Genomic DNA, 24,346 nt, shown 5'->3' with positions numbered 1-24,346 from the left:
TGAGATAATAAAAAAAAAACTCATTGGGTAGACTCAGTAGCAGAATAGAGATGCGAGAGGAAAAGAGGCAGTATCAGGAATGGAGGAATAGGAAGGAGACGGCAGTTCTCTGGGTGAATATAATAGACTATTTTCCTCTTGAGTTCTTTTAAATGTTTAATGGTTTTATTTTTTTTTCCCCAGAGAGGATTCTTTAGCAAGTTTATTGAAACAGGTATGACAAGTATAACAAAATTTACATTTGCCTGTGCTAGACCAGTATATTTCTGTACAAACAACAAGATAGTGTTAGCTAATGACAGTTAACACTTTGAAAGCATAACATACAAAACAACATATCTTCATCACACCCCCCCTCTCCCCTGTTTAATGGTTTAAAGCAAATATATTGTATGATGGATTTTTAAAAACTACATGCTGCTGCTGCTAAGTCGCTTCAGTTATGTCTGACTCTGTGCGACCCCATAGACAGCAGCCCACCAGGCTCCCCTGTCCCTGGGATTCTCCAGGCAAGAACACTGGAGTGGGTTGCCATTTCCTTCTCCAATGCATGAAACTGAAAAGTGAAAGGGAAGTCGCTCAGTCGTGCCTGACTCTTAGCAACCCCATGAACTGCAGCCCACCAGGCTCCTCCGTCCATGGGATTTTCCAGGCAAGAGTACTGGAGTGGGGTGCCATTGCCTTCTCCGAAAAACTACCTAGATATCTTCAAATATGTAATAGATAAAATGCTTTTTAAAAAAGGCAGAAAAAGAGAAATAGAAGATGGGGAACAAAGAAAAACAACTGCATTAATTATGTTAATAATTTAAATGCACCATTTAATAGATTGTCAGAATGAATTTAAAAACACAACCCCACTATGCGTCATATAAAAGAAACACTTCAAATACGACATTGCCAAGTTAAAAGTGAAAGGATAGATAAATACCGTGCTGGAGTGGCTATATTAATACTGATCAGAGATTTCAGTATGAAGAAAATATCAAGGGTAAAGCAAGACATTACAAAATAATAGAAGTGTCATTTCACGAGGAAGGCTTAATCCTAAATGTGTATGCACTGAACAAAAACTCAAAATACAAGAATCAAAATCTGAAAGAACTAAAAGGAAAGTTGTTGTTCAGTTGCTCAGTTGTGTCCAACTTTGCGACCCCATGGACTGCAGCACACCAGGCTTCCCTGTCCTTCAGGAAAGGAAAGTACTGAACTGGAAAGAGTCATACGCACAATTATAGTTGGAGACGTCAGTGTTCCCTTGGTAATTAACAGAACTAGTAGACAGGAAATCAATGCAGGTGTAGGAGAACTGAACAACATTACCAACCAACTGTATCTAGCTGACATTTTAGAATAGTGTACCTAACAGTAGGGAAAAAATGTTCTTTCCAAGGATAGGTGAATTATTCACCAAGATGAACATTTACTAGATCATAAGACAAATCTTAACAAATTGAAAATAACTGAAGTTATACAAAGGGTATTTGTTGGCCATAACTAAATTAAACTATAAATCAATAAAAGAAAAATATTCTAAGTGCTGGAAAAATAAATAACACACCTGTATATAATCCATGCGTCAGAGAGGAAGTCTCAAGGGAAAATATTCTGAACTGAACAAAGAAGAAAATATATCAAAATTTGCAGTGTGAGCCCAGAAGTTCATAAACAACATTATAGATTGATTTTACGTAGCTCATTTCTCTTCCTGATTTTCACAGCCCTGTTTGCATAAAGTCAGTCATAGTACAATCTTAACAGTGAGTGAACTACTAAGTAATAAAAGGAAAAACTATCGATTCTTGTAACCATTTGAATGAATTTCAAAGGTGGTATGCTGACTGAAAAAAGCCAGCCCAAAAGGTTACATATTATGTGATTCCATTTATATGATGTTCTGGAAAAGACAGAACTAAAAAGAAAGAAAATGGATCAGGGATTTCCAGTGGTTATAGTGGTGAACCACAAAGAGGTAGGACTAGAAGTTTTTTTCCCAGTCTGATGGAGCTTGTTTTATATCTATGTATATGCTAAGATTCGTAGAACCATACCCAAAAGGACGATTTTACTATAAACTTAAAATGTTTTATAAGTACCTAGAGTGCATACTATTATAATATTCTGATCTGGAAGACCTGGGCTTGGGTTATGCTTCTCTAGTTTTTTTCACAGCTCTGACCCGCAGCTATTTCTTTGAAGTTTACCAGACTATAAATATGAATTACTTACCATTCCCTAGCCATATGCAGTTTCTTTGTCTTCATTTCTTTGCCAATATTTTTGCTTCATTTTCTCCTGTTTTTATCCACCCCTCAAATTTCATCTCATGTGTCACTTCCTCCCTGTAACCTTTCCTTATTACCTCTTCCTACTTTCCACTCAATTAGATGTAATACTTTCTTCTTATAAACAACATAAAGCAATTCTAATGCTGACTTAACAGCAAAATAATCACATAAGGAGCTTTTGGAAAATGCAAGGACTGTCACCCCAGTCCTGCTGAATGGAAATCTTCAGGGATAGAGTCTGTGGATCTGTTTGCTTATTTTTACTTGCTTCCTTAAATTTTGCTATAAGCTCCTTAAGTGATTCTTACTTGCAGCCCACTATTTTATACCCCTCATCATGCTTATAGCCTAGTAGGATAGACAGATACTTAGCAAATAATCCCTGTAAGAAGCTTATGAGAATATTTATCTGGAAAATGACTTTGTTTAGGCAGATACCAGAACTAATATTTGAAGGATAAATAAATAAGTATTCAAGCCAAAGATTCAGGATAAGTACATTTTAAAGTAAAACCATGTATATAGAGGTAGAAAGTAAGAGAATATTTTAAAATACTAAAAGGCCAAAATGACTGGCATATAGAAGGTGAGGGAAGGGCACAGAGGATGAGAACAGATAGGTAAGGAATAGTATAGGTCCTACTTGGTTTTTATGCTAAGAATGATGAAGTTATTTTTTAAAAAGAAAATGTTTATTTGGCTTTATTGGGTCTTGGTTGTGGCATGAGGGATCTAGTTCCCTGACCAGGGATCAAACTCAGGCCCCCTGCCTTGGGAGCTCGGAGTCTTAGCCACTGGACCACTAGGGAAGTCCCGATGAAGTGATTTTTAAGTAGGACTGGAGTTAATATGATTACATTTGCCTTTTTAAATTACTTAGATGGACTAGAGGAGATATGTTAACTACAGACTGATTTCATATTAAATGGATTAAGTATTTTTACTATAACAAACTAGTCCTTTCAGGCAATCCTAGACTTGCATGCTAGCTATGTATACAAATAGGGAACTTTGAGCCCCCTCCTTGTAGTTCTTCACTTGAGAACACATGTGGAATGATTAATTATGCAAAAGTAGAACATTCATTAACAAGCTCAGTGCTCATAGTATTTGTTCTCCTTTTATATATGGAATAAGTGGTATTCTGTAGTTAGATCATATCTATTCACAAAAGTTGACTCTTAAATATTTAGGAATTTTACAAATTGAATGTTAAAGAGTCATTATTAAAAATTATATAAACTAAAAATAAATTTACTAGAAACAAACTCTAAACTCATCACTTCCTAAATATTTTACTATATTTTATTCTTATCTGTGCCCTTGAAGTTTTTAATGTCTGTCATATCTGTATGGTAGAAATTCTGTATAATTGGTAGCTTGAAATCAGCCACAATAGATGTATTTACAATATGGAAGTTGACAGACATCACAAACAGGGCTTTTTAACCCCAGAGAACTAGTTGTTAAATTTTTTCCAGCATGACACTGCATAGGTTAATTGGTAAGTTAAGTAGACCTTTTCCGGCAGAACTATTAAAATCAGCCTTAACCACAATATATAAAATCTATTGGGAGTTGGGGAGGCAGTAATATGTATACCAGGTTCTAAATAATCATTTGCAATGAAATTTTAGAATGTAACTCAGTTGTTAAATTGGGTAACTACCTTATATTGACTATTTTTTTCTATTTCAATTTTCATTTCCCTCAATTAAGTAGTATACTGAGTTCTATAAATTAAAATAGAGTAAATGCAAGCATTACACTTTTTAGTAAGAGTTTGTAACCTGGAGTATATAGAACCTAAGAACTTGTTTTCCTGTATTCTTAGCACCAGTAAGATTCGTGTATTAGTGCAGAAAAGTTAATCATGCTAGAGCCCCCACCTCCCACCCCCAAAACAAAGATCTAATCATTGCTTAGCTGGATTTAGGAAAATATGTTGAAAGACTGGGCATGGTTTTTCAGGTTTGATAGAATGCAACAAAATTGAAGGCATCTACTAGATACATAAACTCACATCTTCATATTCATTTTAGTTCAGTTGCTCAGTCGAGTAAGAATTATTAAGTGTAGGGAATACTAACTTCTTTCCAAATAGTTATCTAGAATGATTTTGATAAAATTCCTGATTTAGTGGCATCCCTTCACTTCAATAAAAGGTTACTTTTATTGAGTTGAATTTCTTGGTCTTTAACTGGTTTTGGTCTTCTGTAGTGCTGTTGCATCTCTGCCAAAGCACAAGTCTGGTTTCTGGTCAGACGTAGCTATGGCTGTAGGTTCTCGATCTGCGGATGAATGCCAGAGGAAGTACATGGAAGATCCCCGAGGAAAAAGATTTCAGAAACATGACACCAAGAAAAAGCCAGCCAACCCCAAAGGCAAAAACGGTAACCTTCATAGCAAATAGTTTTTTCCTAGTTCTCAGTATTGATTTCTGATTACTCATTAGATGTAATTTATATTTATCCATGTGTCTTCTAATAGGTGGATTTTGTTTTTATAATTTTAAAGCTAGAAACAAAGATCATCTGTCTAATTTTTTAAGTCTGACCTAGCTACTTCCTTATATTAATAGTAACCTTAGCGGCCTTGTGCCTTGAGTTTGTTCTAGGAAATCTGCAGTTGGATCCAAAGATTTCAATAACTGGGTTATTTTTCTAAGTTAAATTTGAGGCCACTTTGTTAGGGTCCCTTAGTAATTCATAAGAAAACTCATAAGAATAAGTTTAGTTGTGTAGTCCCCAGGAGTACACATTCCTGGCCAGGTTTATGCCAGAGAAGTCTTAAACGAAGCTTTAGGGAACATTCAGTATCCCTGTCCTAATTCAGTAAGGTTTATATTTTAGCAAGACAATAGGGTAGACAACCAGTAAGGGAAATATGAGAGGTAACTTCCCTCACAGGTAAAGAACCTTTCCAACCTCACCCTGCCTAATCCAAATGTAATTTCTTCCTGAGTATTTTTGTAATCTAATCATATTGCCCGAATCCCAGGATAGAGTCATTTATTACATAGGAGGCTTGGAAATATTAACAACAGATGCTGAGTTTATTTAATATGAATACACAGTTTAGATTTTGCAAAGGCTGTTAACTTTATAGAGCAGTTACTATAAAAGACCAAATCCTTACCAAAATCTTTTGCTGACTCTTAAGGCAAGATCGATGATGCTGATAAGAAGGAAACTATGAAGATAACTGCCAAAGTGGGAACTCTTAAAAGGAAGCAGCAGATGAGAGATTTTCTTGAACAGCTGCCAAAAGATGACCATGATGATTTTTTCAGTGCAACACCTTTGCAGCATCAAAAAATACTGGTAAGAGTCTTAAATGAGGAAATCATTGTTTTCTTTTTATATTGACTTTTGTGTCTTTCATTTTTATTTAGGGTTAGTGTTCATCCCTGATATTTAGGCCAAGGACTGATAGCCTCCACAGAAATGCCAGAGTAGAGTGTAGGAAGCAGTCTGCCAGTCATGCCGTTCTCCTCAGTGGCCAGGGTCTACCCTTCAGTGGGGTTCAGAAGTAATGCTTAAAGAACCAAATAGAAAGCCCAGAAACAGGCCAAGCATATGTATTTAAAATTCATATGCAGTGAGGCAGACTTTAAAAAGGGGCGTGACAGGCATAGATTATTAACTACTGCATAGTAAATTCAGAGGAGGGACTACATGGCAGCATAATATTGACAGATTTGAATGTATACAAGAATTTTTATACCAATAGAATGAAAAAATCACATAACTAAAAACTTCAGTGATTGGGATAAAATATTTGCAATATATAAAAATAATAAGAACTCATTCAGATGTTACTGGAATAATAAAAAGTATCAAGCTCACAGGGGAAAAAAGTAGGCAAGAAAAAAATTCAGAAGGCTCACACTTGGGGTAATTTTTCTGTCTACCCATTTCACAATGTTGTTAAATTATCCAGTTTTAAAAGGCTGCTTAGTGAGAACTTGGTGACAACATGATCTGGGGCCCCTTTTTACCTAGACAGGCTATAAAGGGAAGTATTTTAAGGGAGCCATCTGAGGCTCTTACTGTGTTCTCTGCACAAAAACACTGATCCTTTAGGCACTGTGCCCTTTACATTATTCCTCCCGTGTTTTGTCCTAAGTGCAACAGTAGCAGTATTTTAAAAGCAAAAATAATAAAATAGAAACAGAAGCCTACTTTTTCTAAGGTTTTAATATAAAGGTAAGTAAAACTTTAATTAAAAGATTAAATTATTTATTGGAAATATATACACACAAAAAGTTTAATACTGCTTGGGTATCTATTAAGTACCAAGCATAATAGTAAATTACACTTTTGCTTTGTTCTGTCCGTGCAGAGGTCTGTGTGCGTGGCCCACAGGCCACACCTGGCGTATCAGCTCTTTTCATAAACAGTGTTTACTGGACCACAGACATGTTGGCCGGGGCAGTTTCCCTGCTTCAGCAGTGGAATTGAGCAGTGGGACAAAGACTGTATAGACCATGAAAGCTAAAGTATTTTCTGACTACAGAAGATATTTGCTGACCTTTGGCCTATGCAATACTAGAAATGTATGTCATTTCCATTTTACACAATAGAAACTAAGTTTTTTAGAGACCAAGGCTCTGTTCTCTACCTACTAATATTTTAGTTATCTTAGTTGTGAAATTTAAAAAGGAAAATAACATAATCACTCCCCCCAAAAAACAATTTATGATAATGAGGAATTCCGTTTTTAGGGGTGCCTGTTGGTAATACATATTTGCTTTTTAGTTACCAAATTTCCAGGACAGTCAAGAAGGGGATGATATTCTGCCAAATATGGACAGAAATCCAACAACTCCATCATCAGTTGTCTTTCCACTGGCAAAAACTCCTCAGTGTCATCATGTCACGCCCGGCATGCTAGACTCTATAAACAGGTAAGTATTTGTGCATATGGTACTGTAATTCTCTGCATGAGCTTTTAACATCCCATAAGTTGAAGACAGCAGATGTCAGTAATTAGAGAAGTCATCATTATTTTTAAAAAAACAAGAAAGCATAGTTCCTAGAGGTCAAAGATGGATGGTTCCTGCAGTATAGGTATTTTCATTATTGTCAGTACACAGTTCACACTCTACATTAGGATAAATCTCAAATGGGTCAAACTTTGGCATGTAAAAATTAAAGTATAAAATATATCTTTAGAAGACTGTGGAGAATTATTTCATAATCTTAGAAGTCCCAGAAGCCACTAACAAAATGTATGATAAAGTCAACCCTATAGAAAATAAAGTTTTAGTTGGTACCAACCATCATAAACAGTCAAACGACAAATGAGAATCTGAGAAAAGAATTTATGGAACTTCTAATTTTAGACAAAGAATTTATGGGAACTTACCACAGGAAAAAAGGCTAACTTCCCTGTTATAACACTCCTACAAATTAACAAGAAAAGGAAAGCCATTCTCACACATTACTAGTGAAAAGGTAAATTAGTTCAATCTCTGAAAGTGGTACTTTGTTGATATCTGTCAAAATTATAAATTCATATACTCTCTGACCTAGCAGTCCTACTTCTAGAATTGTGATTGTACAGCTAATTTGTTGCAGTATTGCTTATAATGACAAAAGGCTGGAAACAACTCAAATGCCCATCGATAAGGGACCAATCAAATTTTGCTACATTATGTAGCCATAGAAATTAATGAGAAATGCTTTATGTACTTATGGTAAGATATTCAAGATATATTAAATGAAAAAAAGGGGGACTTCCCTGGCAGTCCAGTGGTTAAGACTCCACAACTCCCAGTGCAGGAGGCATGAGTTTGATCCCTTGTGGGAGATCTAAGATCTGCATGCCGCAAGCACAGCCAAAAAATAAATAAATAAATGAAAACCATTAGATGTAGTTAATGTGTTATCATTTGTGTAAATAGGGGCTCTGTGTGTGTGTATCCTTGTATGTATATGTGTGTATACACACACATAATTGCTTTTATTTGATGAAATATCTCTGAAGGGATACATAAGCAACTGAAAACATTGGTGATCTTTCAGGAGACGAACTAAGATAACTTGGGACAAAAAAGAAGACTTTCTGAATTCCACACTATGTGAATATAAACATTATTTTGAAATATAAATAAATAAAAATAAGAAACGATATGGGTGGCCAACAATCACATAACATGTGGGGGAAATGGAAAATGGTAAGGCAGCCTGAAAATAGACTATTCATTTGGCAGTTCAGCAGGCCAGCACTGATCTTGATAAGAGCAATTTTCATGGGGTGTGTGAGAGCGATGCCATATGATCAAAACTGGGAGGAAAAAAAACCATCTGTATTCTCATGAAGCTTAGTGAAAATCTGAATTTGCATTTACTCAGCAAAATCATAATTCCCTAGCAATCCAGAAATTATTTTTTGTTTATTTTTAAATAAGTATTTACTACAAGTGAAAGTATATTAAGCATGTAATTTTTTTTAATACTTCAGAATTTATTTTATTGAAGTATAGTTGATTTACAGTGTTGTCATTGTCTTCTGTACAAAGTGGCTCAATTATATATATATATATATTTTTTTTTTAATATTCTTTTCTATTATGGCTTATCGCTGGATATTGAATATGGTTCCCTGTGCTATACACTAGGACCTTGTTATTTATCCAGTCTCTACATAATAGTTTCCATCTGCTAACTCCAAACTCCTACTCCATTTCCCTCCCAGTCCTCTCTCCTGCTTGGCAACCACAAGTCTGTTCTCTGTCTGTGAGTCTTTGTTTTATAGATAGGCTCATTTGTGTCATAGATTCCACACGTAAGTGATCTCATGTGGTGTTTGTCTTTCTCTGTCTGACTTCACTTAGTATGAGAATCTCTAGGTCTATCCTAGAGTTGCTGCAAATGGGACTATTTCATGCTTCTTTTTATAGCTGAGTAGTATTTCACTGCATATATGTACCATATCTTTTTTATCCATTCATCTGTCAACTGACATTTAGGTTGCTTCCATGTTTTGGCTATTGTGAATAGTGCTGCTATGAACATAGGGGGTGTATGTATCTTTTTGAATTATAGTTTTGTCTGGATATATGCCCAGGAGTGGAATTCCTGGATCATATGGCAACTCTTTTCAGTTTCCTGAGGAACCCCTATGTGTTCTCCATAATGACTGTACCAATTTACATTCCTACCAACAGTGCAGGAGGATTCCCTTTCTGCACATTCTCTCCACCACTTATTTGTAGATTTTTACATGCTGGTCATTCTGACCAGTGTGAGGTATTACTCATTGTAGTTTTGATTTGCATTTCTCTAATAACTAGTGAGGTTGAGCATTTTTTCATGTGCCTATTTTCCATTTGTATGTCTTCTTTGGAAAAATGTCTCTAGGTCATCTGTCCATTTTTTTGACTGGGTTGTTTTGTTTTTTCCTTGTTGAGTTGTATGAGCTCGTTGTATATTTTGGAAATTAATCCTTGTTGGTCACACCATCTGCAGATATTTTCTCCCAGTCTGTAGGCTGTCTTTTCGTTTTGTTGATGGTTTCCTTTGCTGTACCAAAACTTGTAAGTTTGATTAGGTCCTATTTGTTTAACTTTGTTTTTATTTCTATTGCCTTGGGAGACTGATCTAAGAAAATATTGGTATGATTTATGTCAGAGAATGTTTTGCCCATGTTCTCTTCTAGGAGTTTCATGGTGTCATGTCTTTCAAGTCCTTAAGCCATATTTTTATGCATGGTGTGAGAGTGTGTTCTAACTTGATTTACATATGGCTGTCCAACTTTAACATCACTTATTGAAGAGAATATCTTTTTTCCATTGTATATTCTTGCCTCCTTTGTCAAAGATTAATTGACCATAGGTGTGTGAGTTAATTTCTGTGGTGAATATGATTTTGGACAGATTTTGGTAAGAACTTGGGCCAAATCATTAGCTTTAAAATATTCATTCCTTTGGCCCTTGAATTTTATTTCTAAGGAAATATGAGGTAGGGCAAGTATGAGTGTATACTTGTATGAACAAAGATGTTCATCACAAAACAATACTGAAATTTTGAAACTGACCTAACAGTCCAATAATAAGGAAAGTTAAGAAATTAGGATTTGTCCATATAATAGAATAATATGTAATAATTTAAAATCATGTCTTCAATACAGATAGCCAACAAACACATGAAAAGATGCTCAACATCACTAGTTATTAGAGAATGCAAGAGTACAATGAGATATCACATCATACCAGTCAGAAAGTCCATCATTAACAATCTAGAGACAGTAAGTGCTGGAAAGGGATGTGGAGAAAAGGGAACCCTCTTGCACTGTTGGTGGGAATGTAAATTGATACAGCCACTGTGGAGAATAGTATGGAGATTTCTTAAAAAAACTAAAAATTGAGGGACTTCCCTGGCATTCCAGTAGTTAAGACTCTGAGCTCCCAATGCAGAGGGCACAGGTTCGATTTCTGGTCAGGGAACTAAGATCCGACATGGCTGCATGGTGCAGCCAGAAAAAAAAACACCTAAAAACTGAAACTACCATGTGGCTCAGCAGTCCCACTACTGAGCATATACCCAGAGAAAACCATAATCCAAGTAGACACATGCACCCCAGTGTTCACTGCAGCATTATTCACAGTGGCTAGGACATGGAGACAACTTAAATGTGCATCAACAGAGTGGATAAAGATGTGATATATATATACAATGGAATATTACCATAAGAGGGAGTGAAATTGAGTCATTTATAGAGACAAGGACGGACCTAGGGACTGTCATACAGAGTGAAGTAAGTCAGAGAAAAGCAAACATTGTATGTTAATGCATAAATATGGGATCTGAAAAAATTGGTAGAGACCAGCAGTTCCCAACAGTTTTGGCACCAGAGGCCAGTTTTGTGAAAGACAGTTTTCCATGGACCCAGTAGGGTGGGGGGAGGGTGGAATGGTTCAGGCAGTAATGTGAGCAATGGCGAACTGCAGTGAAGCTTCATTTACTCACCCGTCCCTCACCTCCTTCTGTGCAGCTTGGTTCCTAACAGGTCATGGACCATTACAAGTCCCAGGCCCTCTGCTTGGGGAACTCCTGATACAGATGAGTCTCATTTACAAAGTGAAACAGAGACACAGATATAAAGAACAAACATGGATACCAAGGGGGGCGGGTGGTGGGATGAACTGGGAGACTAGGATTGACATATATACACTATTGATACTATGTTTAAAATAGATAGCTAATCAGAAATTAGACTACAGTACAGAGAACTTTACTCAATGCTCTGTGGTGACCTAAATGGGAAGGAAATCCAAAACAGAGGGGCTGTGTGTGTGTGTGTGTGTGTGTGTGTGTGTGTGTATAGCCGATTCACTTTGCTGTACAGTAAAAACTAACACAACATTGTAAAGCAACTATACTCCAATAAAAGTTTAAAAGAATTAAATAACGCTTTCAACAAATTTTAATGATATAGAATAATGTTCAGTGAATAATTTTTAAGAGCTAAGAAATAAAACTACATTACCCACAGTATGATCCCAGTTTTGTAACATGTATTCATAGGAGATAGGAAATTCCTTCACCAAAAACACCAGCCATTATCTGTAGATTGTAGGATTACACTGATGTGGATTATGATACTGTTTTTTTTTTTTTTTTTAACATATATCACTTTCACAATTATAGAAAATGGCTTTTTTTCCTTACAGAGCACAAGATGGACTCATACCCAGAATATATTTCATAAAAATGTATTTTTAAAAACAAGTTTCCTAGACCTCTTTACTCTGTAGACTTCACCGACTCTAGTAGTTGGCTTCCTTTTCATAACAATTTGAAGCAAAGCGACAGTATTTTTTTTATCACTCCCTAAGTATCTGTAGCGGACAGTAGTTTGACGAGGTTCTGATCCTGAACAACTGACTAGGCTCCTTGACGTGCTGCAGCAGTGCTTGTGGTTCACACTGATGTCTTAATAGACATCACAGCTTTACAGATTTCTTATAGTCATACCTTTAAGGCTGCCAAAAATCATAAAGGAGTGGGCAGTCAATCATAAAGGCACCTGAAGCCTAAAGAGAAAATTTGTCCTAAGTAATTTTTGGGAAACTGAGAACAACATTCTATTTGGCTTCAGTTTTCATCTGTAAATTATGAGTCAGGTGTATTTGCTAAGGATGAGAGGGAAAAAGAGGTAAGGTTAAAAAAATATTTTTTTTAAGTCTTAGTTGGTATAAAAAACATGTAATGATGTAGAAATAAAAGGCCAAACTGAATCTCAACACAGTTGGAAGGCATAAATTAATGGAGAGTTTTCATCACCATGCATGTCCTTAAAGTGATAACTTTTAAGATTCAACCTGGATAGGGAAGGAAGACATGAACAAGAGAAAGGAGTGAAAGGTGTAACAAAAGGGAATCAATGGACAAGATGTCCTGGGGAGTTTCAGAAAAGGCAGGTGGCAAGACGGAGACTGGGAAGAGCAGATGGGACAACGGACAGTGAGTGAACCACCATTTTTCAGAACAGTCATATAGGGTTGAAGCGTTTGGTCCATCTCCATTGGTACATGATTGTCTTTTTAAAAATGGAACATAAAATATACTTTTAACGTACGGAAACATTTTAAATTAATTTTGTCGATTGCTGTTCAATCTGTGGATTACTGTTGATTTGGAATTATTTTATATTTAAACAGGAATGATTGTGATAAATACGTTTTTCGTATGCAAAAAACCCATAAAAGTAAAGGTGGCACTACCTGGGGCAATATCAAGAAAAAAGCAGTAAGTATTTTTCTTTGTTGGGGCTTCCCAGTACCTGAGTGGTAAAGAATCTGCCTGCAGTGCAGGACACACAGGAGACGTACGTTAGATCCCTGGGTCAGGAAGATCCCCTGGAGGAGGGCATGGCAACCCACTCCGGTATTCTTGCCATGGACAGAGGAGCCTGGCGGGCTATGGTCCACTGGGGTTGCAAAGAGCTGGACTTGACTGAAATGGCTGAGCATGCGTGCATCTGTTGAACGACTATTAATACCTCGCAAATTGTTGGACTTATAAGTTCTGTAACAACCCCTGCCTTCACATTGCTTATAGCCTAATACAAGTAAATTATAATATGAGGCTATGAGTGAGGTAAGCACGTAAGTGCTATAGGGTTATAGATGGCAGTTCGTAGACTGGAGCGTTTGACTAAGGTGAGAATTTTCATTTGAGGAGTCAGGCAGGGTGGGAGAAATATAGATTAGAGAAGGACATTTCAGGCAAGACATAGAAGCGTAATATCTATTCAGTGATTGCGGAATAATCCATACTGATTGAGTTATGATTGTCATGGAACAAGAAATTTCATTAGATACTCTAGATTTCAAAATTTTTTCAGATTCAGCTACTTGATTTGATATGTGTATGTGTGTATTGTATGTATTTCAATATTTAAAATCTAATTACAGAAAAATGTTAACTCAATATTGCCTTTGAGTGATCTAAATTTTAATTTCTCATTTAATTTGAATAAATTTATATCCAGATAAAACTAAGTATTCAGGAAAAGCTAATTCACCTCAGATTTCCTCAAAGTAAATAGCCAGTCTTAGAGAATGATAATGTAAGAGGAGACTACCTTATTCCCTGAGGGCGTATTCCTTCGAACCAGGTTATGGCTCTTTTCTTCCCCCTCACCCCTGTTGAGGTATTTATATAGCACACCTGCTAGAGTACAGTTCCTCTCAGAGTCTCTAAACTGAAACATTGGGATTACCTAGCCAGATCTAATCTTTATAGGCTTTATTTGTCCACAGGAAATGGTAGATACCTCTGGGAACCTTGGTTTAAAATCAGCCTGGAAACTGAATTCAAAAGAAACTTCTACTCTGTAATCGAAAATGTGGGCAGACTCCCTTTCAGTGTTTCTGAGTCCCTTTTTCCAATTCCACATTCCTTACAAGAATGAAATTTTGGCTTCATTTATAGCCAGTAGGTCAGGATAGAGCAAAGGGTTTAGTATTAAAAGTTCTGATCTCAAAATTTGACTCCATACCAGCTTTATGACAAGGCAAGCTACTTGAGCTTTCCAGTCTCATTAATATATGATGTGAAGTGGGGATCATGATGATATCATATCATTTAGGATCTCCACTGCCTTGTTGATTTTCTGTGTTGAAGATCTGTCCATTGATATAAGTGGGGTGTTAAAGTCTCCTACTATCATTGTATTCCCGTCAGTTCTCTCTTTATGTCTGTTGTTCACTCGCTAAGTTGTGTCCGATTCTGCGATCCCAGGGACTGTAGCACGCCAGGCCTCCCTGTCCTTTACTGTGCCCCAGGGTTTGCTCTAACTCATGTCCATTGAGTCGGTGATGCCATCCAACCATCTCATGTTCTGTTGCCCCCTTTTGCTCCTGTCCTCAATCTTTACCAGCATCAGGGCCTTTTCCAATGAGTCAGTTCTTTGCATCAAGTGACAAAATATTGGAGCTTCAGCTTCAGCATCAGTCCTCCCAATGAATAATAAGTGTTGATTTCCTTTAGGATTGATTGGTTTCATCTTGCTGTCCAAGGGACTCTCAAGAGTCTCTCCAGCACCACAGTTCAAAAGCATCAATTCTTTGGCATTTAGCCTTCTTTATTGTCCAACTCTCACATCCATACCTGACTACTGGAAAAACCATAGCTTTGACTATATGGATCTTTGTCAGCAAAGGGATGTCTCTGCTGTATTAGTATTTATGTATCTGGATGCTCCTCTATTGAGTGCATATGTGTTGATGACTGTAATATCCTCTTGTATTGTAATGATCCTTTTGTCATTACAATACAATAGCTCTAGTAGCTTGCCTTCTTTATCGTTCTTTATAGCCTTTGTTTTAAAGTATACTTTGTCTGATATGAGTATTGCTCCCCCGCCCCTTTCTTCTCATTTCCATTTCATGAAATGTCCTGTGTGCCCTAAAGTGGGTCCTCTTGTAGGCAGCATGCTGTAGGTTCTTCTTTTTTCATCCAATCTGCCAATTATTTATTTTAATTGGAGGATAACTACTTTACAATATTGTGATGGTTTCGGCCATACATTGACATCAATCAGCCACGGGTGCACATGTTTTTTGACTGGAATGTTTAATGCATTTACATTTAAGGTAATTATTGATAGATGTATTGATTGCCATTTTAAACCTTGTTTACCTGTTGATTTTGTATTTTCTTATTTGTCCGTTTTTGTTTTCCCTTTTGTGGTTTGATGGTTTTCTTTCATATTATGTTTGTGTTCTCTTTCTGGTTTTTATGAATCTGTTGTATGTTTTTGATTTGTGGCTACCTTGTTTTTCAAGTGTATTAACTCCTTCCTGTATTCACTTGCTTCAGACTGGTAATAATATAGGCTCAAACATATTCTGCGGGAAAAATGTACATTTTCTTACTCTCCTCCCCTACATTTTATGATTTTGATGTCCTCTTTTACATCTTTCAGTTTTTGCTTGTCTGTGAAATTCTTAATCTCTCCTATTCTGAATTATATCCTTGCTGGGTAGAATATCTTAGTTTTCAGATTTTCCTATCAGGACTCTGATTATATCTTGCCACTTCTGTCTGTCCTGTGCTGTCATATTTTCTTTTCTATCCTATTCCATTTTTTAAAGATAGCCATGGCCAATAGTTTAAAAGGTATGGTGTACATAAGCATGCACTATATACTCGAAACTTGTCATATATGTCGAATTACTATTTTAGCCAAGAATTTAAAGTACAGAGAACTCAAATTTTGCTAGTGTTATGGAACAGAATAAGTATTCAGTTGATTTTGGCAACTTTCAGGTGCTATCCTTTAACCATTACAGCATTAGTTTATAATATTTCCTTTGGGATAAAGCATGCTGAACTTTGTCTATGTTTGAAGCAGGCTTCACAGGAGGTTAATTAGCAGAAAACTGTGGTATTGGGAAAATTTTTACTTAGCTAATATGAACTCTCTTGTAGATGGAAACTGATTTTTCAACTCCACCATCAAGAAGAAAAACACCATTTAACAAAGGTAATATACTTTTCTTTTGTAGCTCTGTTCTACTATAGGGTAGTCTATTTATTAACACAGTATTAAAATTAATTGTTCTCAAGTGGGCAGACCTATCAATTTTTTCCTATAGTTATTTTCAATTTCCTTGAAATTGCTTTTAGAAACATATTAATCTTTTTTATTAAACTTCTCGTTACAGAATTAGCAGAAAACTCTGGTATTGGAAAACTTTTCACAAAGGCTATGGAGTCTTTAGATGAAGAAGAGAATGATTATTATTTTTCGAATTCTGATTCTGAATAGTATAAATAAGAGAACATGTCCAGGATGTTTATCAAGAAGCAGGCAGTGTATTTGTGTCTTCATCTGAAGTGTATATATTTTCTTTATAGAAACTGCACACTCTTTTTCAAAGGTTTCACGTTTTATGTCTCATAAGCATCTTAGTCTGTTGAAGAAAATCGTGTTCCATACAGGTTTTCTTTTCTTTTTTTTTTTAAATCATTTAAGAAAATGTTAGTATTGTTAAAGGGAGAGATGGGGGAGAACAGAATATAGATTGTAGCTTCTGAGTTCATGAAAACTTAGGTTAGCATTTGTCACCACTTGGTATACAAGTCAGATCTAATGTTTTAATTACATGTTGTTTAAACCATTTGACAAGCTTTCTCCTGATTGTTTTTCTTAAAGCTTGTGATTGGCACATCCGTGAAACCTATGTAAATTTCATTTATTGCTTTTAAGTATTTTTATTAAGTAGAATGAGAAAACATTTTGTTGTATTTTTAAGCAGACATAGCAAAAATTTGGTCTCAGTATTTAAAAGACTGGGTTAGACAACGTTCAGGTTACAGATCTACTACTGTAAGAAGTCAAGTTACTATGTCATGTCATAATAAACACTGTTTTCCTTTTGGACAGCTTCTTTGGAAATAAACATCTTTTAGCATATTCTGCCATTATGTTTTAAATTTGACATGAAAAATTTTTTCCCTCTGTTTATATAGTACATTACTCACCCTTTCTCTCCAGTTAGGTTGTTCAAATAAAGTAAGTTTGTTTTTATAATATTTGTGTTTTGGCTGGTTTTTCTAAGTGCTGGATCATAGGAAAAAATGACCTTTTTGATTAATGGTTCAGCTCATTCCTTGAAAAATATCAGAACTTATAGAAAAAATACATTTGTTTCCTAAGAATTTAGTCAGTAATGATCAGCTACTAAAGAACTATAGAATTCATAGAAACACAAGATTTAAAAAGAATAGTGCAGGTAAAGTGAGATCATTCTCCTTTAAACTACCATGATAGTTTCTGCCACAAATATTTTTGCTAGGTGAACGATGAAAAAAATTAAAGGGTTAATACTGTAGAACTTTAAGTTGCAAATATTTGGTGTAATAATGTGCTGTTTGATGTTCATGGATAGTGGTTTAGGAATTTGAAGGTAGTTCAGTTCTATAATAGGAAACAAAAAGGGTATTTTGAAATAGCATACACTTGACATCAACTACAAGGTACCCCCCCTCCCCATATTCTCTGTGACCTATCAAGTCTCTGTTCATCCCACCTGCCAGGTACCAGGTTATTCCCATTTCTTTCCATTGGGTCATTAGATAAACTAGTAAGGTTTAAGGTAACATCCAAAGGAGACTTAAAATTGGAAGAGAAAGACTTTGAGGGCTCAAAGGCAGACAAGGTAGATTGATAAACCATAGGGTTGATAAGTGCAACCTGTGGGAATACAGAAAGAGGCTGTTGCAGTTTAAAAATGGATAGACATCTCTACACAGCAAGCGTAAGTAAATGAAATCCTCTAAGTTATATCCCTCAAACCATGTCAATTTATGAAACACTTTGTCTTCAGCGTGCACACACAGAATCTGAGGACACTGGTGTCTGCATGAGAGAGGCTGTAGGGAAGCCATCAGTCCACGGCAATGTGAGGTTGCTGAGGGAGCTGCGTGCTTCTGGTGTAGCTGGGGCACAGTTCCACCAGACGGCCCTACCCAACACACCCGCTGATACCACGTAGTGTGAGAAGCAGCAACACAGTACACTGGAACCAGAAAGAGAAGCCCCTTTCCTCCTACCTGACAAAGCTACGAATCATGCTCACTAGGGAGAAATGCTCAGAAAGTCCACTCCACCATAGCACAGTGAGATACTAAAGGATGAATTGGAACCTGAGAGATATAATGAAAATTGCACATCGGCCAATAATTTATATCACTTCCTTTACTCTCTGTAACGGAAACATTTGACAAAATTACTGAACAGCAGAAAGAAGAGATCAACTGCTTTAGAAGAATTCAGAATTTACAATGTCCCAAAGGAGCTAAGTTCACAATCAGAGTAGCTTTTTTAGTGAAAGAAAACTATCTAGTTCTTCGGTTCCTGTTCTAGATTTCCCAGTCTATACTTGAGTAAGTCACTTGTTTCTGTGTGTCACTTTCATCGTCTGATAGGAAAGAGAAAATCAACCTGAGTTAGATCAGCTTTGAAGTCCATGCCAAGTCTTAAGTGAAACCCTCTGCTGTCAGGTTGATTCAACTCCCCAACAATGTGTAATAGATAAAAATAAGGCAAACAGAGAATAAAGGACCTTAAGTGGAGAAAACATATATTCATAATTAAAGACTGCTTTAGCACTACACTGACTAGAACGAAGGGACTCATGTTGCAGGTAATAATATGGAACCATCTTAAAATGTTAGTAGCATCACAGATGCAATGTAATGGGTCACAACGAACTGAAATTTTCCAACTCCAGTATATCACTTCTTTGATATTTCAACAACAACAAAAGAAGTAGTATAGACGAATTCATATTACTAGAATTTGACAGTTATTAGGATTCAGTTGATCACAATAAACTGTGGAAAATTCTGAAAGAGATGGGAATACCAGACCACTTGACCTGCCTCTTGAGAAACCTATACGCAGGTCAGGAAGCAACAGTTAGAACTAGACATGGAACAACAGATTGGTTCCAAATAGAAAAAGGAGTACGTGAAGGCTGTATATTGTCACCCTGCTTATTTAACTTCCATGCAGAGTACATCATGAGAAACACTGGGCTGGATGAAGCACAAGCTGGAATCAAGATTGCCGGGAGAAATATCAATAACCTCAGACATGCAGATGACACCACCCTTATGGCAGAAAGTGAAGAGGAACTAAAAAGCCTCTTGATGAAAGTGAAAGAGTAGAATGAAAAAGTTGGCTTACAGCCCAACATTCAGAAAACGAAGATCATGGCATCTGGTCCCATCACTTCATGGGAAATAGAAGGGGAAACAGTGGAAACAGTGTCAGACTTTATTTTTTTGGGCTGTAGATGGTGATATTAAAAAGCAGAGACATTACTTTGTCAACAAAGGTCCATCTAGTCAAGGCTATGGTTTTTCCAGTGGTCATGTATGGTTGTGAGAGTTGAACTGTGAAAAAAGCTGGCGCCGAAGAATTGATGCTTTTGCACTGTGGTGTTGGAGAAGACCTTGAGAGTCCCTTGGACTGCAAGGAGATCCAACCAGTCCATCCTAAAGGAGATCAGTCCTGGGTGTTCAGTGGAAGGACTGATGCTGAAGCTGAAACTCCAATACTTTGGCCACCTCATGCGAAGAGTTGACTAATTGGAAAAGACTGTGATGCTGGGAGGGATTGGGGACAGGAGGAGAAGGGGACGACAGAGGATGAGATGGCTGGATGCAATCACTGATTCGATGGACATGGGTTTGGGTGAACTCCAGGATCTGGTGATGGACAGGGAGGCCTGGCATGCTGCGATTCATGGGGTCGCAAAGAGTTGGACACGAATGAGCGACTGAACTGAACTGAGGGTTCAGTTAAATTTTTGACTTTTCCTAGTTCCTGGGGCATTATCTCACAATACACCTACCACCCATACCTATTCAATATTGTATATGTATAGGAAAAAATGTTTATGACCATTCAGCTGGCAGCAGATACATCAACCTATAATGCTAACAAATGATAATGACAGCACTATAATCTTCGGAAAATTTCTAAAATACATCTTTCACTCTAGCTTTTATTTCTTAACAGCACCTTAAATAAACTTTTTATTCAATAAGCAAGTTTCATCATGTAATTAACCAAAATAATTATTAAACACATGTTTTCTTCAATAATTTACATATTCTATATAAATAAAAATGTACACAGTATAAAACAATAGGGCAATATTCTCATATACATGTATTAAACCAATAATCATAAACTGCAGCAATGATTATTGAAGTGCATTTTGTATCATTCTCTGATAACCCAACCTGAGCAGTCTGATCACGTATCAGATTTAATACTACCTTGGTTAAGATCAGCTGGCAACATTTGCGTGTCAAATATATAGTGAATATATCTATAGATCTCCTCAGCCTTTTGATGAGTTACTTGTGCATACATCGAAATTTCTTGAGGTGTGCTGAAAAATAAACAAAAATAGACTTGAACTTCTGACTTATAAAATTCAATATTCTTGTTTAAAGAAAGCCTTTAAGGAAATAATTTTTTTCCCCCAGATTTCTACATTCAGTTAATGTATTTAGCATTGGTTTAAATAAAAGCACATTTACTTCCTATATTTGAAATCATTTAAAATAATAATTTCAGGATCTTATTTGGGCCTGTAGTTTAACCTATTTAATACCTTCATTTGATTTTCAAGCAATATAGTCATTAAAACCTAGTAAAACTTTCAACTTGAACATTTTTTTAGTTACAGAACTAAACAGCCCAGAAATGTTAGAATGCGAGGTCAAAATGTAAGTGCTGTCCACCTCCCCACAGGGCTCTAAGCTACAAATACAATGCTTACCTTTTTACCCCCCGCCCCCCCCCAATTAATGTCCTCAGCTTAATGCAGTGACAAGCAAAGTCTGTACTGAATGACTCTAACTGGCACTACACCTCTTTACTTTTAAAAAATATGAAAATTCCAATGAAATGCCTCTTAGAACAATTTTAAAGTAACCATTTAAAAATATAACAGACATACCTGTTTGTCATCTTTTTCACAGATGAGAACTGGTGACACATATTCAGTGCAGTTATATAACTTATATTGGGAATACTTAGATAAAACTGAAGAGTTTCACATATATTACTGTTCACCACTGTTGGAACATGAATACCAACATTCTTTCTTTGTTCCACTAAAGACAATTCCTTTAGCAAATCTGCAGTTTCTTCTTGGCAGGAACTGAAAAGAATTCGGATCCCAGCACCAATTAAGGTAGCCAGCAGGCTGTCATAGCTCTTTGTTCTCCTAAACATCCTGGATGTGTCTCCTAAATATTTTATATTTAAGAAAATGCAAACCTTAGTAATTTACATTAAGTAGAATTGTTAATACTATACATTATTAAAATCCCAAGATCTGTATCATTAAGCAAACTAGTGCCACGTTATGCTGATGAGAAATCCTACTGCTAAAGGTTTAAAGCGATTCTCAAATATCTGAGAGAAAAGAGGGAAAACTGTCTTTATGAGTGTCAAATTAGAATCAACAGAAGGTGAGTAGACAGGGGAGAAAGTATATTCCTAGATAACTCATTCCTGATGGCCAAGACCATATTATTTCTCTCAAATCCGTAATGTTAGCATTGCTGAAGCGTTCACTTAGTAATACTTCTAACAGATATAAAATTCTTATGTATTTATTTCAAGGATAACTTAATACATTCCACACCCATTATAATGTCTCTAACTCTTGCCTGTTAATTTAACTCTTCCCTACTCTCCTCATTCATTTCCTTTCCGTGTCTACCTACGTCCTTCTTTTGGCATTCTTCCTTATGCCAAAAAAAAAAAAAAAAGTTTTTCCATAGCTTTTGTCACATTACTTTCCTTTTTATTACAAATCTATTTCCTTTATAAAGGGTATGTTAGTATAAAGTAAATTATAGAAATTTAGCACTAGAAAGACCCAAAAGATCACGTAATCTAAAGCCCTCATTTGTCAAATTAAAAAAGAAATTGGACTGGGGTTACTGAAAGAGTGACTTATTCACGATCACAGGGTTCAATAATGACAGTGGTGATGAAAAGGTACATCGCTCAATTCCTGAACCAACATTTTACATAAACATTATTTCCTTTTATATATGTAATGACTGTGTAATCCTTGAATTCTTCCATACTGGCTTTCAGCTGCATGATTTCACTGAATTCTTGTAACACCATGGGATGACTAGGAAAAGTATACTAGAGGAGTTAACTGTCAAATGGAATGTCGCATAGCTATAGAAGACACCAGAACTCAGTGCGTCTTCTGATTCCATATCCTGTGATCTTTTCACTAGTCTCAGGGATGCCCTTATACAGTTAAACATTACCCATAAAACTCCCTCCCTAACGGAAGCTCCAAGCCTGCATTTTCTAAAATATTGTAGGCACCCATTTTAGTGACCCACTGAGAATTCAACATTAAACACCTCTTTAGTCTCTCAAATCTGCTGCTTCTCCTATATTCATAATTTCAAAGAACAGCACCACTACCTGACTGCCCAGTAATCAAGAAACTGGTCAGCTCAAGAGTAATTCTTGATTGCTTCCACTTACTCCTGCTAATTCTACCTTCTTAAACTCCTGAATCCTCCTCTCCCACACTGCTGCCTTATTTCTGGTACCCTTCCCAGGGCTCCTCCCAGAAAGACGTATGATTGGTTCACTTGCCTTCAATTCACCCTCTTCAATTCTCGTAAGCTGCATTTAAACACAGTGACTAATGAAAAATATTATGACATCATGTAAATACTCATGAGTCAGCTGTTCATATTTTAAGAGCCTCCCACATCCTGACAGTAGAATAATGAACTAAATAATAGTCAAGTTCCTTTACAGCCTTATAAAAATACAAACCTGTTTTTTCTCTGTCCTTTTCCACAATCACACATATTCTTTCAAACATGCTCTGTAGGTACTGGATCTGATCGATGAGCTTGTTCTTATTGATGCTATTTAACATCTCAGACTGAGACCTCCTTTCCACCACCATGCGGTTACTCACAATATAGTCACAACCATTGAGAGGACAGACCTCTACCTGTAAGCCATGGATTGCTCTTAGGGAAGAAACTACTTCTGAACCAGAAACGATTTCACGGCTGTCTACAAGAATACAAGTTCTGTGGCCTTCCTGGGGTAGTCTTAGAGAAGCATGTGTGTCAGCCAAACGTGGTCGTGAGTTGGAACAGCATGGCACGCAAGTGCCAGGATCCTGCAGAGCGCTAGCACCCTGAAAAGCAGAACACATCAATCACCGTCAGTTACACAGATGTTGGCGCCATAAACTTCTAGCACCTAGGCTGATTTTTCTGGTACTTTTTCTTCTTCCTTCAACAGGACCAAAGGTACTATGCAGATGAAGCTACCACTTAACACCTAGTAGGATGGCTAGACATTTTCTAAAAGGAAAATGCATTGATGAGAATGTGAACAAAACCTGGGACATGCATTGTTGGTGGGAATGAAAGTGATGCAGCCACTTTGGAAAAGTTTGGCAAATTCGCCAAGTTAAAGAATTACCGTATGGCCCAGGAATTCCACTTCAAGGTAACACCCATGATAACTGAAAACAGAGACTCAGATACTTGTATGCCAAAGTTCATTACTTTTGGAAAATCCGCAGCCATTGCCTGTTCAACTAAATCTTCTACTTGCTCTCTTTTCTCCTTAATTCTAGTTTCTCTCTTTTCCTTTCCTTCCTCTGCAAAGGGTCTTCACCTTGGGATTACTATCTTTCTACTAGAGCTGATAATTCTGAGGCTCAAAGAAATGAAGTACTTTGTTGTTCTCCAATCTATTGATAAGACAATCTAGTCAACTTTATCTCATTATGCCTTCCAGAAATACTTACATGCAAAAAGAAAAAAAGAAAAAAGTCGGGAGATAATGTTCGGAAATGCCAATCTGAGGGCCACTGCTGCTAAGGTGGAATGGCCTAAAACACCCGGAGTAAGAGAGCAACAGAAGTCTAGGTTTAGGGATTCCTATTACTGTCACTTTAACTCCTGGTTTAGCAAAACTACTGCAACTCCTAAAAACTGAAAATA

General features: G+C 36.5%; 2 protein-coding genes across 8 annotated transcripts in view; one reads left to right on the top strand and one right to left on the bottom strand.

The window, feature by feature from the left end:
* Positions 1-17,339, top strand: part of MIS18BP1 (MIS18 binding protein 1) — a 47,148-nt gene extending 29,809 nt beyond the window's left edge. For 2 of the 3 annotated variants that reach the window (XM_061395017.1, XM_061395016.1), the window contains exons 10-15: positions 4,509-4,681; positions 5,451-5,611; positions 7,049-7,197; positions 12,958-13,045; positions 16,235-16,289; positions 16,471-17,339. In XM_061395017.1, coding sequence (XP_061251001.1) covers positions 4,509-4,681; positions 5,451-5,611; positions 7,049-7,197; positions 12,958-13,045; positions 16,235-16,289; positions 16,471-16,574 — 730 coding nt within the window. In that variant the 3' untranslated portion in view covers positions 16,575-17,339. The remainder of the gene's footprint in view (positions 1-4,508; positions 4,682-5,450; positions 5,612-7,048; positions 7,198-12,957; positions 13,046-16,234; positions 16,290-16,470) is intronic. The other variant, XM_061395018.1, reaches the window with a different exon arrangement.
* Positions 188-24,346, bottom strand: part of FANCM (FA complementation group M) — an 80,104-nt gene continuing 55,945 nt past the window's right edge. For 3 of the 5 annotated variants that reach the window (XM_061395005.1, XM_061395002.1, XM_061395007.1), the window contains exons 21-23: positions 23,154-23,529; positions 21,289-21,580; positions 20,280-20,715 (exon numbers count right to left, since the gene is read on the bottom strand). In XM_061395005.1, the coding sequence (XP_061250989.1) occupies positions 20,577-20,715; positions 21,289-21,580; positions 23,154-23,529 (807 nt within the window). In that variant the 3' untranslated portion in view covers positions 20,280-20,576. Of the gene's footprint in view, positions 12,280-20,279; positions 20,716-21,288; positions 21,581-23,153; positions 23,530-24,346 lie in introns of those variants that run through there. The other 2 variants (XM_061395003.1, XM_061395004.1) reach the window with 2 other exon arrangements.

This window comes from Bos javanicus, chromosome 21 (genome assembly GCF_032452875.1).
Source record: "Bos javanicus breed banteng chromosome 21, ARS-OSU_banteng_1.0, whole genome shotgun sequence".
Taxonomy (NCBI): Eukaryota; Metazoa; Chordata; class Mammalia; order Artiodactyla; family Bovidae; genus Bos; species Bos javanicus.
This window is presented reverse-complemented; position numbering and strand designations above follow the sequence as displayed.